Below are 16,006 nucleotides of genomic sequence, written 5' to 3'. Positions count from 1 at the left end.
GAACTCGTCAGGTTTGATGTATGAAAGACAAAGATGATACAAGCTTTATACAGCTCTCCTGCTTTATACATTAAACTCAACAAATTCGAGTTGAAACATCTACAAAAGTAATTGTTCTTCGGTAACAATATTATTATACATCATCAATGTTATCATTACTAATTCTATTATTATATTCATTATCAATATATATAATAATATTGTACAATGTATAAAACACAGAGATAATAAAAGCGTCTGTCCTTCTGCTTCATACTATGCATCAAACGCAACAAATTCGAGTTGAAACATCTACAAAACTAATTGTTCTTCGGTAACAATATTATTATACATCATCAATGTCATCGTTGCTATTTCTATTACTATATTCATTATCAATATATATAATATCATTGTACAATGTATAAAACAGAGATAATAAAAGCGTCTGTCCTTCTGCTTCATACAATACATCAAACGCAACAAATTCGAGTTGAAACATCTACAAAACTAATTGTTCTTCGGTAACAATATTATTATACATCATCAATGTCATCGTTGCTATTTCTATTACTATATTCATTATCAATATATATAATAATATTGTACAATGTATAAAACACAGAGATAATAAAATCGTCTGTCCTTCTGCTTCATACACTACATCAAAGTCAACAAATTCGAGTTAAAATATCTGCTGAAGTCCCATTACCTTAGGAATGAAACTTTATTTTACAAAGTAAGTTGAAGCTTCGGTGACAATATTATTTTATACGTTCCTACCATTGCCAGTACTATGTCGATCATTATATTCATTATCATATTACATTGTCAAACAACGATAACAATACTGTTACCAAAATAATATCATTTTGCAACCAAGCCTGTCGCTAACGAGTCGTCTCACCCGATAGTTTCCATCGACTCAGCAGACAGTTGGCAACTAAATGAGTGCGGATTTCGTCATTAGGTGGCAATGACAAAATCCGCACTCACTTAGTTGCCAAGCGAATATTTCACGCGCGAGGGAAGAAGTGCTAGCTTCGTGCAACGAGTCCTACGGCGATGTTTAAAGTGCTATCGAAATTTTCCCGCCTCACAGAACGCAGCCTGTTATTTGTGCGCCGTGCACATGAAATATTCATGTTTTTACCTTCGTTACACGTCGGCCCAGTAAAACTGGTCATGTCGCAGTCGCACGTGTAACTGTTCCACTGTTGCACGCACGTGCCATGATTCGAGCAGAGATCGTGCGTGCACTTTTTGCCAGCGTGCATGCTGGCGTACATGTCGCAGCCAGATTCCACCAGAGAGCTGGGAACCACCGCGTCGGAGATCAGATTGGTGCTCTCGCCACTCAGGTCCAGCGACGACAGACAGCCCTCGAAACCGTGTCTGCTGAGAATTTGCTTCGGTAGCTGGCCGTACTGCGACTTCTCCACGCCACCTGAAATTATGCGAACGTCGCGTTAGTTTGACGGAAGATCGCGGTTTCCTTGGACGCTCGGACAAATCCATAGATCGTCAAATGGTTTGCACGATGGTCGAACGAACTACATTGCAAAGAATCGTTCAAAGTAACGACCAGCTCGTTGCTAAAATGTCGTTTATCAATGATAGTTAGGTTTTCTTTGCCTGTTGATACGAAGAAACAATTACCCGCAAGTGATAGAAACCAAGCGCTTGGACTTTGGAATGGTATAAAATGGAAGATCGACGATAAATTAGAATTTCTTTTTGACCAAGAAACGAAGCTCAGTTGCTTGCATCTGCTTTTGCAAGAATCGCTTCTCTTTTGACTTTGTTCTCGCGATAAATAAATTAATTAATAGTAGTAGTAAATTAGTAATAAAGGAAGCATAATAGTAAAAGCGTCATGATTTTATCAACTTTGTTTAAATGTAGCTGAAAATGTTTAGAAGAAGGTGAAATATTTAGGAAATGTTCAGATTAGGATCGAAGCTACGAGATCACAAGTTGATATGATTTTGATTATTGTATCAATCATATGTATGAATTAATTATACGTATAATACAAATATAACGCGTGTTCTATAAATCGCTAGTAAGAACCACGTGCTGCTTGTGGTTTCCAAATGCATTTGAAGATTCAAGTTCGAAGTTGCAAATATTTTTTAACGCTCCTGTCAAACATTTGCGTCTTTTATGTAGCGTTCGTAACAAAATTCTAACTCTGGCAAGTTGCGTAAATACATTGCAGGGAAGCGATTAGCGCAATCTCGAATTCGTGACCGTTGTCAGTGGTTTGAAAATCGTTTATCAGCGACTGCTTCGCGTAAATCGGATATAACGTGTCCGAGAATCTGCTATAAATTGAAATTTGTATAGACAGAACTGAACAGTTACTCGTGGTCTGCCAACGAATATCAGTTAGTTTCAAGCAACGTTCAACGTTTTGTCATTGACGCTTCTCAGGTACGGTTCCAGTAATTATGCCACTGCGTGACTTAAAAACGAGTCAGATTACTTGAACGAATTGCATTCTGAAAGAGAAACACCAAACCTAACGTACAGATACAAAGAATATCTATCGGTTGATAATCGAATCATTACGATATTTTCACTCATTTTCCGAATATAAATTAGAGCGAGTTAAATTATCTTGCCTAGTGGGCAGATCGAAGAACTTTGTACAGTTCTCAATTTGTGTGCTCGTTTAACAAAACTGCAATTTTCAAAAATATCATCTTATTCTTCTTGGAAGTAAATGGTATTATGTTTAAGATCGATCTGTCTTTCTTAGTTCTCAATTTTATGAATATGGCAGCTTTTCAGACAGTGTAATTATCAACTCGAACATAGATGTGTCCAACACCATTTACCTAATTCGCTATTTTATCTCGTGAGAGGTTTTTCCACGCTTTTTCTCGATCCTGCTAAGAGACAATTAATAGAAATTGCGATTACAACCAACAGGTGCGTGAATTTCTGGAAAGTACGATGAAGAATTGGCTGATAAGTGGAAGGCGCGCGATCAGTCTTCTCTGCATCTTCCTTCTCGTGCAGTCGTTTTTGGTTACTTGGTCGAATTCTGAACCCGAAACGAACTCTGCGATGTCACGGATGGCTGTAACCCCTGCAGTGGAATATAGACTTGTACAGAGATGTCACTTGGGTATCCATGGTCGCAAGTTTTTACCCAAATGGTGCAAAAAATTCTACTGATGTTCAGACTTTCAAAATTTACGACTGATACGCATATCTTTGTTCCTGTTCCTCCTCTTTTTGATCATCGACTTTCGCTTTGAATCTTGAGGAGCGTTGACGTTGCAAGATTCACAGGACGTTGATTACCAATTGGTCGATTATTAATTCACTGATTTTCTGTATTCAGAATCCTGTTCCTTGTCAATTGAATTACAAAGAATGCAATAAAGGAGATAACGCAAACATTGAATTTCTTACGATTTAGTTATAAACTATAATTACAACATTTTTACAACTACGCAAATTCAGTCTCCTCACTGACTTACAGATGAACGTGCTGGGAATATACGATATATTAAAAGCAACAAATATTTTGATACGATCGAGCTTAGGTTCCAACTATATCGAAATATAAGACACAGAGTATATGGAACGAATTACAATTACGCTAAACCAAGCAAACGTATCCGTGACACATCAAGAAGAATTTCAATATTCGAGTATGGAATTTACTTCTTTTGCCATTTTGCTACCAGAAAGTCTGCTTAAGATCGTCTAACGATTTCTGCGACTAACCGAAATCCGTGGAAGTTTCGTCAATTCCCTTTGTAGGGTTAAACAAACTATCGTCATAGTTAATCGTCTTTTCTCGCTTCAGAGAAACGTAACGCGAGTAGATCTACGTGGAGCAGATGCGCAATGAAAGCGAAGGTACAGAGCGTTCAGAAGCTTCAGTGAGCGAAATTAAAAAGAATTCTTCAGTCAAGAAATATATGAAGATTTTCGATTAAACGATCTTCCAGAATGCGAGATGAATTTTCTGCATTTGACAAAATATTTGTCCAATATTTTAAGACTTTGCCACTTGGAGGAAACGCGAGACATTGCGCGAATATACAGCGGCTCGCATTAACATTAGGATACTCTGTGAAATAGAATAAATTTCTGCATGTACGATCAAACGACCTGAGTTTCTTTGAGAAGCTACAGTTAGTTGACTGGACGACGTTGAAGTTCCGAAAAGATCGCGAAGAAAATGGCGAAGGTCGCTTTTCACGTCTATTTTATCTGACTCCGTAATGAAAATTTTAACAATACGTTCTGTGCATTTATGTCTGCTATATACACGCTAAAAATTTAATCGGAATCGTTTGGTGCGCAAGTGGCCAATCATCGAAAGATACAAAAATCTTTTAGATTTGTTACAGGGAGAGGCGGAAAGTGGCGAGAAGCTGCGATTCGCACAATTTTTCACCTTTTGTAGCTCGCAGCAACGTTAATGCCAAAATTATTTTGCATTAAAGAGTGTTCTAATATTAATACGAGCCGCTGCTTGTCGCAAACAAACGATCAAGGTAATCGCGAATTTACGACTCTGATTCGAATTGAAAAATTGTTTACGAGCGATTGTTCCGCGTAGCTCGGATATAACGCGCTGCAAAACCACCTATAAATAGGAATTCGCCTAGGTTCAATCAAACAGTTGCTTGGAGCCTCAGAGAATCCTCAACTCTCAAGCATCGGTAGGTATACGCTTAAGCTTTAGTTTCTCAGCTTTAATTCCACTGCTCGTTACATTGCACGCGTTAGAAATGAATCAGATTATCACAATCCCGATTATTTTCTTGTCCAAAAATTGCATATGGAAGCTTCGCTTGTTTCATAAATGTAAAAAGAACAAAGATCCTTAGCCCTGTGACTAGGGAAATCTCGTCACAGAATTTCCAATTTCTTGAACGTAATTTTTTCCTCGCTTGTCGAGCTCCAATTTTCAAAAACGTGCTTCCTTTCTTCCTACCAATAAGTGGCGTCACAGTGACATATTCAGGGACTGAAACTAGTCCAATTGAAATTAATTTGTTGCCAATTTTGTGGACATAGCGTGAAATTAAGAATTCCAACATAGCTGACGTTAAAAAACAAAAACTACACTAAGACTTGCGATACAGTTTCGTTTCCTCGTGTAACGCTGCTTATACAGAAGATCCCCCAATTTCTAATTAATCGTAGCTTCTTCGATTTGATTATATTTCCATTCTATTAAGATATAATTAAGAAGAATTGGAATTGCATCATCCAACAGGTGAATCAAGTTGCAGAAAGCGCCATGAAGAACAAGCTGTTTAGTGCGACATGTATGGCCAGCATTCTATTTGCCATCCTTCTCATCCAATTTTCGATAACTTTATCGAATTCTGAACCTGTTGTGCGCGGCGTGGTGTCAGAGGAGGAGCGGATGGGCAAAGGCAACATTCCAGTTGCCAGATCCTTTATCAACGTGAAAGCGCACACTACTCCCATTCCAAAATGTCCACCTGACCGTCCAGTATTTCTCAGTGGACATTGCAGGGCAGTTTTTTAACTCGCCATTATGCAGTTAATAGGTTTCTACGTTTCAAGATTCCGCGAAATCAATTACATTTGTCTCTGTTTCTGTTTACCTTTCGTCGCTTCGTCGATGATATGCAGTGAACGTTACTCACTTGCTTATTGATTGTGCATATTTATGTAGTAGTATATTATATATATATACATATATATATATTTGTACTATATATATATACACACACACATATGTATATATATTTGTACTATATATATATATATATATATATATATCTATATGTAGTCCGTAATAAAGGGAGTAAAGGTTGCATTTAACGTGTCATGATTTATCAGCCTATTTAATTTATTTGTTTTATTTACCTGTTTAATTTATCAATGTGTTTAAATATACCCGGAAATATTTAAAAGAGCAACGAGGTCGTATGATCGAATGTTCAAGTGGAAAGCTGATATGTAATTGTTGAGGTTATTAGATGTATAAGCAGGGAAACGCGTGGATAAATTGTAGAGTAGAAAATATATTTTAACCCCTTAACCTACAACTACGGGCATAGTCCGTAGTACGATGATCGAGCCAAATATTTATAATATACAGGATGGTTGGTAACTGGTGGTACAAGCGGAAAGGGGGTGATTCTACGCTAAAAAGGAAGTCGAAAATATACTTTACAATTTATCCACGCGTTCCTCTGTTCATACGTCTAATAATCTCAACACGTATCATTCATTGTTGTAATAGATCCATTCCTAAGATTGCAGTACAATAATGAACAAAGTTCTACCTGGAAAATATTGATGACAACATGTGGAACGATGCTTGAGGCTAACAGGCGAGAGACGAAAACTGTCCTATTGCAACTGTAGGAATGTCAACTTATATATTCGTGGACACGTTATATCCGATTTACGCGAAGCAGTCGCTGATAAACGATTTTCAAACCGCGGACAGCGGTCACGAATTCGAGATTATGCTAATCGCTTCCTTGCGATGTATTTACGCAACTTGCCAGAGTTAGAATTTTGTTACGAACGCTACGTAAAAGAGGTAAATGTTTGACAGAAGAGTTAACAAATATTTGCAACTTCGAGCTGGAATCTCCAAGTGCATTTGGGAAAAATAGGCAACACGTGTTTCGTACCAGCGATTTATAGAACACACGATATATTTAGATATGATTTAGATATATTTAATAGATTAATTTAAAATAATTAGATAATTGAGATATATTTTAATGTATTTAGATACATTAAAATATATTTTCATACATTATATTGTATTATATTATTATATTATATTATATATTATTTTATATTATATATATTATATATTATGTTATATAATATAAACAAGTATTGAAGTTATATATTAAATATTATCATATAGTACACAGGGTGGTTGGTAACTGGTGGTGGCGGAAAGGACGTGATTCTACGCGAAAAAAAGTCGAAAATATAGAATAAAAATTTTTATTTTTTAATTTTTCCATCGAGACAACGATCTACAGTGCTGCTAGTATGGACTCTTCAGTAAGGCTCACCTAACAGACCTATGCCTTAGACACAATGAGAGAAGAGAGAAAGTGAGTGTTTCGTCCAAGATCTGCTAGTAGACAACGATATACAGTGAGATATAACGTACCGCACGCGTACCGAGCGAAAATTCAAAGTGGATTTTCTCGAAAACAAAGCCTCAAACGAAAAATTTTTATTCTATATTTTCGACTTCTTTTTTCGCGTAGAATCGCCCCCTTTCCGCTTGTACCACCAGTTACCAACCACCCTGTATAGTAAAGTGCACGCGTACCGAGCGAAAATTCAAAGTGGATTTTCTCGAAAACAAAGCCTCAAACGAAAAATTTTTATTCTATATTTTCGACTTCTTTTTTCGTGTAGAATCGCCCCCTTTCCGCTTGTACCACCAGTTACCAACCACCCTGTATATTGTTATGTTATATAATATAAATAAGTATTGAAATTATATATTAAATATTATCATATATTATATATTATATGTATATATTCTACCATATTAATATACTAAAGATATTAAAATACTCTACAAATACTCCAATATGATAGCAATATCGCAAAAGGAAACATTTTATACGAATGGGACTGTCTGTGCAATACTTTAAGATTCCATCGGGTGGAAGAAATCGCAGCGAGTTGCGCGAACATATTTGCGAGAAAGCGATTAGTGCAATCTGGAATTCGTGACTGTTGTCCATGGTCAGAAAATTGTTTATCAGCGACTGGTTCGCGTAGCTTGGATACAACGTGTCCGAAAACCGTCTATAAATTGAAATTGCTATAGATAGAAACGAACAGTTACTCTGAGCCTGCCACTGAAAATTAGTTAATCTCGAGTTAGTAGTCAACATTTCGTCATTGCTATTTTACAGGTACGATTTTATTCGTTATGGTCACTTACAAAACGAATTAGATTATTTTTCAACGAATTCCAACAGGAGTTGAGAAGCTTTCCGAAAGAGAAACTTTAAACCTAACGTACAAATGCAAAGAATATCGATCGGTTGATATTTTTGTTCATTCCCCGAATATAAGAGGAACAAAGATCTTCGATCTGTCGACTAGGAAAAATAATTTAGCTCGCTCCAATTTACCTCCCCGTTTAACAAAACAGCAATTTTCAAGAATATCATCTTATCCTTCTTGGAGGTAAATGGTATTATGTTTAAGATTGATCTGTCTTTCTTAATTCTTAATTTTGCGAATATACGCTATAGCACATTTTCAGACAATTTAATTGTCAATTCGAACATAGATGCTTCCAACACAATTTACCTAATTCGCTGTTTTGTCAGATGAGCGGTTTTTCCAGACAGTTTCTCAACTCGTAGTTGGCGATAATTTCTCCAATCGCATCGTTTTTGCATCTTGCTAAGAGACAATTAATAGGAATTGCATTTACATTCAACAGGTGCATCAACTTCCGGAAAGTATCATGAAGAATTGGCTGGTAAGTGGAACACGCGCGATTGGTCTTTTCTACATCTTTCTGCTGGTGCAGTCGTTTTTGGTTACTTCGTCCAATTCTGAACCTGATGCGATCTCTATGATGTCACGCAAGGCTGGAGTCACTGGTCCAGCTGCTAGAATCCGCCCTCGAAAAGTTACAAAGCCGAAGATATGCGACAAGAAACATTAAGATTCCTCAAATTTATATGATTGACACGCATATCTTTGTTCCTGTTCCTCCTCTTTTTGATCATCGACTTTCGCTTTGAATCTTGAGGAGCGTTGACGTTGCAAGATTCACAGGACGTTGATTACCAATTGGTCGATTATTAACTCACTGATTTTCCGTATTCAGAATCCTGTTCCTTGTCAATTGAATTACAAAGAATGCAATAAAGGAGATAACGCAAACATTGAATTTCTTACGATTTAGTTATAAACTATAATTACAACATTTTTACAACTACGCAAATTCAGTCTCCTCACTGACTTACAGATGAACGTGCTGGGAATATACGATATATTAAAAGCAACAAATATTTTGATACGATCGAGCTTAGGTTCCAACTATATCGAAATATAAGACACAGAGTATATGGAACGAATTACAATTATGCTAAATCAAGCAAACGTATCCGTGACACATCAAGAAGAATTTCAATATTCGAGTATGGAATTTACTTCTTTTGCCATTTTGCTACCAGAAAGTCCGCTTAAGATCGTCTAACGATTTCTGCGACTAACCGAAATCCGTGGAAGTTTCGTCAATTCCCTTTGTAGGGTTAAACAAACTATCGTCATAGTTAATCGCCTTTTCTCGCTTCAGAGAAACGTAACGCGAGTAGATCTACGTGGAGCAGATGCGCAATGAAAGCGAAGGTACAGAGCGTTCAGAAGCTTCAGTGAGCGAAATTAAAAAGAATTTTTCAGTCAAGAAATATATGAAGATTTTCGATTAAATGATCTTCCAGAATGCGAGATGAATTTTCTGCATTTGACAAAATATTTGTCCAATATTTTAAGACTTTGCCACTTGGAGGAAACGCGAGACATTGCGCGAATATACAGCGGCTCGCATTAACATAAGGATACTCTGTGAAATAGAATAAATTTCTGCATGTACGATCAAACGACCTGAGTTTCTTTGAGAAGCTACAGTTAGTTGACTGGACGACGTTGAAGTTCCGAAAAGATCGCGAAGAAAATGGCGAAGGTCGCTTTTCACGTCTATTTTATCTGACTCCGTAATGAAAATTTTAACAATACGTTCTGTGCATTTATGTCTGCTATATACACGCTAAAAATTTAATCGGAATCGTTTGGTGCGCAAGTGGCCAATCATCGAAAGATACAAAAATCTTTTAGATTTGTTACAGGGAGAGGCGGAAAGTGGCGAGAAGCTGCGGTTCGCACGATTTTTCACCTTTTGTAGCTCGCAGCAACGTTAATGCCAAAATTATTTTGCATTAAAGAGTGTTCTAATATTAATACGAGCCGCTGCTTGTCGCAAACAAACGATCAAGGTAATCGCGAATTTACGACTCTGATTCGAATTGAAAAATTGTTTACGAGCGATTGTTCCGCGTAGCTCGGATATAACGCGCTGCAAAACCACCTATAAATAGGAATTCGCCTAGGTTCAATCAAACAGTTGCTTGGAGCCTCAGAGAATCCTCAATTCTCAAGCATCGGTAGGTATACGCTTAAACTTTAGTTTCTCAGCTTTAATTCCATTCCTCGTTACATTGCACGCGTTAGAAATGAATCAGATCATCACAATCTCGATTATTTTCTTGTCCAAAAATTGAATATAGAACCTTCGCTAGTTTCATAAATGTAAAAAGAACAAAGATCCTTAGCCTTCTGACTAGGGAAATCTCGTCACAGAATTTCCAATTTCTTGAGCGTAATTTTTTCCTCGCATGTCGAACTCCAATTTTCAAAAACGTGCTTCCTTTCTTCCTACCAGTAAGTGGCGTCACAGTGACATATTCAGGGACTGAAACTAGTCCAATTGAAATTAATTTGTTGCCAATTTTCTGGACATAGCGTGGCAAGTTCAGTGTCACTGAAATTATCAAGTCAAACAGCAAATATACATAAGAAATTTCAGCTGCTGCAAATTCAAAAACTCAAGCCAACTTCCAAGAAGCGCCATGGCAAACTGGTTCAGAGGAATAATGCGTTTAAGCAACGTTCTCTTCGTCGTCGTTCTTATCCAACTTTTAGTGGTTTCTTCATATTCCGAGGCTGTCGACGACAATATGCAACTAGAGGAAGCACGGGGTATTATCGTACCGCGTCAAAGATGTCCACCTGGTCAGGTGAAGACTCCAAGGGGATGTGCACCCTCGTAAGTTCACTGTTCGAATGTTTATAAATTTCATACTCGCAATTTTTATTGCGATTAACATTCGCGCATCACAACTACATTCGTTTCTATCATACTTTTATCAAATTGATTATTTTTCGAATATATTGAAACGCTTGTTACAGTTTGTAGAAAGACAAGTGTTTTTTACTTAACTCGCATAACTTTTCTTCCCAACAATTAAACATTCTACCATTAAAATAATAATTCGACTAACCGATGAACGAAACAAAGACGAAACCCTGTTAGCAATTAGTAGCTCTCAAAATTAAAACACAAGTTAATTAAAACTGCGCTTAAAATGCTGTTACTGAATTTCTCTATGTTCCAGTGGGCCCAGCGGATAAACTCGAAGCAAGAGGAACTGGATTCGAGCACATCGGTAAAGCGATGAATCTACTTGCTATATTTTATATGCTATAACAATTCTACCTCTTGTTTCAATTTGAATAAATTGAATATACAAAACACTCCACGTCTCCTCCGTTCAACTTGCCATTCGCCGTAAATTCCAATCGATTTCAATCCAAGAATCTGCGCCACCTGCTTATGGCTAGTCGTTGACGCGCAAGACAAGCGAACGCGATTCTTTACGACATCGACAAATGGTACAGTCGTGGTGAATTATTCTGGAAGAGCTGGTACGATGATCAGTACGCGAAATGAAGGATAATTCCCGAACCAAACGACTTGACGAACGAGTCGTTGCGAAGCTGCGATTTTTCATTGCGACTGTAAAAACACGCCGACTTGCTTGTTATTTACCAACGCTATCTTTATCACTTGTTTATCGAGTTATACCGCTGACGAACGTTAGAAAAATAACGAAGCGAATGTGGGAGACCGGCGCAAGGGGACAGCCAACTGTTTATGAATCTAATCTCATTTCTGATAGAATAAATACGGTTTATAGGTCAGGTGCGTTGTTCATTTCAGCTACCTGGTAACGCATTCGCTTTGTCAATCGGATCATCTTTCGCGTAATCGTAGTCGGTTATCGGTGAAACTTCTTTCACAATTCCAACTATCCAGACAGACTTCTGCCGGTTTCTTAGAAATTCGTAGTATCGCTAACGCGATAGTAAGTACCGATCGCGTTGCTAACGTTAGTGTGACAGAAATAGTGTGGAATAATTAGAGATGACATTATCGTGATCGGAATGTCAGCAATTGAAATCGCCGTGATCGTAAAATACAAACGTTTGACGAAGCAGACCGGGGAATATTTTCGACGAGTATACTCGCGACGAAGGAATGGCAATGTTTCGCGTTACGACGAGTATACTCGTCATGCGTGAAAAATAGTTACAATTTACCGTTTAAATTGCAATTTAGTATTTTGATCTAATCGCAGCAAATCGTGGAAAGTAAAACAAGTCGTTTCATTGCAATTTAATTGTACACTATAGCAGCCACACGTGCTCTGTGTTCGACGAATATACTCGCGACGAAGGAATGGCAATGTTTCGCGTTACGACGAGTATACTCGTCATGCGTGAAAAATAGTTACAATTTACCGTTTAAATTGCAATTTAGTATTTTGATCTAATCTGTGTTACATAGGCCGAGCTATCGTTTAACATGATCGCCTCAGTTATTCTCGTGGCGAATAAAAGTGTTTTGCCATGGACGATACGACCTCGAGAGACTTTCAACTTGACATCTGACTATTTTTCATTTTTTAAGTAAGCTAAGTATAATTCATCCATTGCTCCGTAACTAGCACCATAAAACATATTTCTCTTCATTTCTCTTCTTTTTCTGTTCCCTTATCGTCACCCATTCACCGCTACATCCTGTTAGCGAAGCTGAAATTAAACGAAATTCAAAATACTCGGCAAACGAGTAAAGTAAGAGGAAACTGCGTGTACAGGCAAAAATAAAAATTGCCTTCTCACGGGAATATTGCGGTTAGAAGTTGGATATACAAAAGGCGAAACGCTCGAATTACGTCCTTCATTCGACGGTGATCAGTAGTGCGGCTGTTTTTCTATTCAGCGCTGTGTATCGTCGGCCTCTTAAGCATCTTGTTAAATAGCTCGTGGACTTTTAATTTGACGACGGAAGAACAGAAAGGATCGTTCAGTGGATCGGAATTTACAAGATAAATCTTGCAGAAATTCCAAGATTTTGAAAAAAGTATCATGAAGAATCGATCGTTTCACGTATCGTGTCCGATCGATGCGTTTTTCGTTCTTCTCGTCGTGCGACTGTCACTAACGTCGTCCACTGCTCAGACGATCGACGATAAATTGGAAAAATACTCCGCTTGGCAAGAGGACGCCACTCCATTATTTGCACTGTCAGAAATCAGAAATCGATCGGCCAAACGTTACACGGCGGAAGATCAGCATCGAACGAACGGGATGAATACCTTGGTAACGGACGTGGATAACGGGGAATCGTCGGAGAATGGAAATTCCTATAAGAAGAAAACTAATCGGGTCGGAAAAATGATGGATCGTTGGATTAGAAGAAAGAAGCACCTAATCGGTCTGTCTCGTTTGTTTCGTGGTTTCAAGTGTCCCAGAGGTACGCTGAAGGATCATCGGGGAAAATGCAGAAAACCTTATCAGTAGTACATTTCACGATGTTAATTTTATATTTGGAATATTCCACATAATCGTAGTTATTTTACTTTCGATGATTAATTTGCGGATTCGTGAACACGCCGAGCTGCTACAAATTTTCTAATTCTTTGTTCGTCGATTAATACGACGAAGAATTGATCGCAGAATTTCTAACCATTTTGTGTTTTCAAAATTTTTGTGCCTATAAATGTTCTTAGAAATTTGATCAAAGTGTATGGTATGGACACATCCCGAGTTTTGCAGATTCTGTAAATAACATCGAGTTGCTACAATTTTTCTAATTCTTTGTTCGTCGATTAATACGACGAAGAATTGATCGCAGAATTTCTAACCATTTTGTGTTTTCAAAATTTTTGTGCCTATAAATGTTCTTAGAAATTTGATCAAAGTGTATGGTATGGACACATTCCGAGTTTTGCAGATTCTATAAATAACATCGAGTTGCTACAATTTTTCTAATTCTTTGTTCGTCGACTAATACGACGAAGAATTGATCGCAGAATTTCTAACCATTTTGTGTTTTGAAAATTTTTGTGCCTATAAATGTTCTTAGAAATTTGATCAAAGTGTATGATATGGACACATTCCGAGTTTTGCAGATTCTGTAAATAACATCGAACTTACACGTAAGAAATGTATACGCATATGCAAATGCATCGTGCTACTTTAACTTTGTATTCTTTAAAAACATCACAGAAATATAAGCAATTTATCTACAGTTTCTGGCAATTTCCTTTCGTTCACCTATTGCACGATCTTCGTACAAATTCTTCGCCTGATTTGAAGCAATCGTAATGGATTTAGCAATTAAATATTCCACGACGACGATGATTAACGATATCACGACGGTTGTTAGATTATAACGAGTGTCAAGCTTTATACAATTTACATTTTTATCGTATTAAAAATATTTCATTAAAATTTTAGATATTTTACATTGTTTTATATTGTTGTTGATATTTTATATTGATAAAGGAAAATGATCTCTGCCGTGATTTTTGTCGACTAATTATCAGTTGTATGAGAGCAGACCCTTTCAGGATGTAAATAGGTAGCCTTGAAGAACAAGCGTAATTTTTTATCTCAGTCCTTCCCAAACTGTTTGCCAACGTTTTAAGCCGCACGATAACGGGAAAGCTGATCGATCAATCGGTTCACTCTTTTTACAAATTTCCCCAGCGATCGAACTCGCTAGCTAACTGATATCTCTTCGAACACCATAAACTCCACTTATCAGGCGAAAATATGTCTCTTCTAAACGCTACAACTTATTGTTCCGAAGATAGGCGACGATAAGTCTACTGCTCTTTTATTTTTTCCATTTTCTATTTCTATTATGTGCAAGTTTCTAATTGGTCTGGGTGGTTGGCTGGAGGTGGTTCGAGAGACATTGAAGAGGGGATTTTCGGCGTTATAAATTATTTTGCGAATCTTGCAAAAGGTAGGTTCCCTCATTTTTCTGCCTATGGTAACCCACTGTCGACGAAATATTTGCAACGCTTCTTACATTACGTGGTAAGTCTTCTGATCAGCTGCGAGTCTTTCGCTACTTGAAACTTAAATTTCTGGCACTCGGACGACGCTGCAGATGCGACCATATGCGTTGAAAAATATGACAGATTTTCTAATTTCCTTCTCATTTTCAATCGTACAATTTTGTACGTCTCATACGAGTTATATTTTCCTACGTCTTCTACATTTCGTTTGGTAACGCGTTAGCAACGCTGATATCGCTTGTTATCACTGCACCGGATATTCTTTCAGTATAGCGACATTCAAGGAGTCCCAGCAACTTTCTAAGTACAATGAGAAATTGGTGCAGCGATATGCCATTTTGGACGAGTAGTTTCCTCATTTTTATAATTCTGTTGGCAACAACGTTAACGTTATCGAAATGCGAGACAATGGAGGATCGAAATATATTGGCATCTCCGGGAATTAAGATGCGATCGGACAAGGAAGTCAACTTTAGATATATAATTAATCCTCCTCTGCGTCCATGTCCTAAACATCAGAAAAGGGATCACTTGGGAAAGTGCAGAGACATCTTGTGAGTATGCTGTTACACCTTCGAGTATTTACGCCAGCTTTGGATAAATTACAGAAAAACAGCGAGCTCGAATAAAGTTTAGTTAATTAGTTAATTACAATTAAGTAGAGTTTATTCGAACTGAAAGATAAAAGCTAACTTCGATCGCTTTGTTGCGTTTCATTCGGACGTAACGTAGACGAAACAGCTTTATTTCGCGATTAGATCAGGTAAATCGCTTTCGAATAATTTTGTATTTTATTTTACTGTCTGCAATAAGGTGACTAGTAGTATTGAGATGTTCGTTTCAACGTTAAGTATCCAATGAAATATCATTCATACGTGTACTTGAGCTGCGTGAGATCCGACAAAATTATTTTACCAAGGTAACGATATTTCCTTTGAAAATTGCTTGAATTTCCATTAAGTACGATCTTAAGTACGATGAGTCTGCGAGCTTGCGGACACCGGCATCTCCGATCCAGACAATTGAAAATTGTTTCACGAGACATTTATTCGAATATAAAATATCGTTTGAAACGT

General features: G+C 37.4%; 1 protein-coding gene and 2 long non-coding RNA genes across 13 annotated transcripts in view; 2 read left to right on the top strand and 1 right to left on the bottom strand.

Moving 5' to 3' along the window:
- Nrx-1 (neurexin 1) overlaps positions 1 to 16,006 on the bottom strand; it is a 629,819-nt gene that overhangs the window by 76,989 nt on the left and 536,824 nt on the right. For all 11 annotated transcript variants that reach the window (XM_069131031.1, XM_069131033.1, XM_069131034.1 and 8 more), the window contains one exon: positions 1,133 to 1,426. In XM_069131031.1, the coding sequence (XP_068987132.1) occupies positions 1,133 to 1,426 (294 nt within the window). The remainder of the gene's footprint in view (positions 1 to 1,132; positions 1,427 to 16,006) is intronic.
- LOC138188760 (uncharacterized) lies at positions 1,995 to 3,390 on the top strand. The gene is made up of 2 exons (XR_011175653.1): positions 1,995 to 2,415; positions 2,917 to 3,390. It is a non-coding gene; the product is annotated as an uncharacterized LOC138188760 (long non-coding RNA).
- LOC138188638 (uncharacterized) lies at positions 7,597 to 8,885 on the top strand. The gene is made up of 2 exons (XR_011175586.1): positions 7,597 to 7,895; positions 8,435 to 8,885. It is a non-coding gene; the product is annotated as an uncharacterized LOC138188638 (long non-coding RNA).

Source organism: Bombus flavifrons, chromosome 17 (assembly GCF_040668555.2).
Source record: "Bombus flavifrons isolate JBK064 chromosome 17, iyBomFlav1_principal, whole genome shotgun sequence".
Lineage (NCBI taxonomy): Eukaryota > Metazoa > Arthropoda > Insecta > Hymenoptera > Apidae > Bombus > Bombus flavifrons.
Note: the sequence above shows the minus strand (reverse complement) of the source record. Positions and strands in the feature narration are given on the sequence as shown.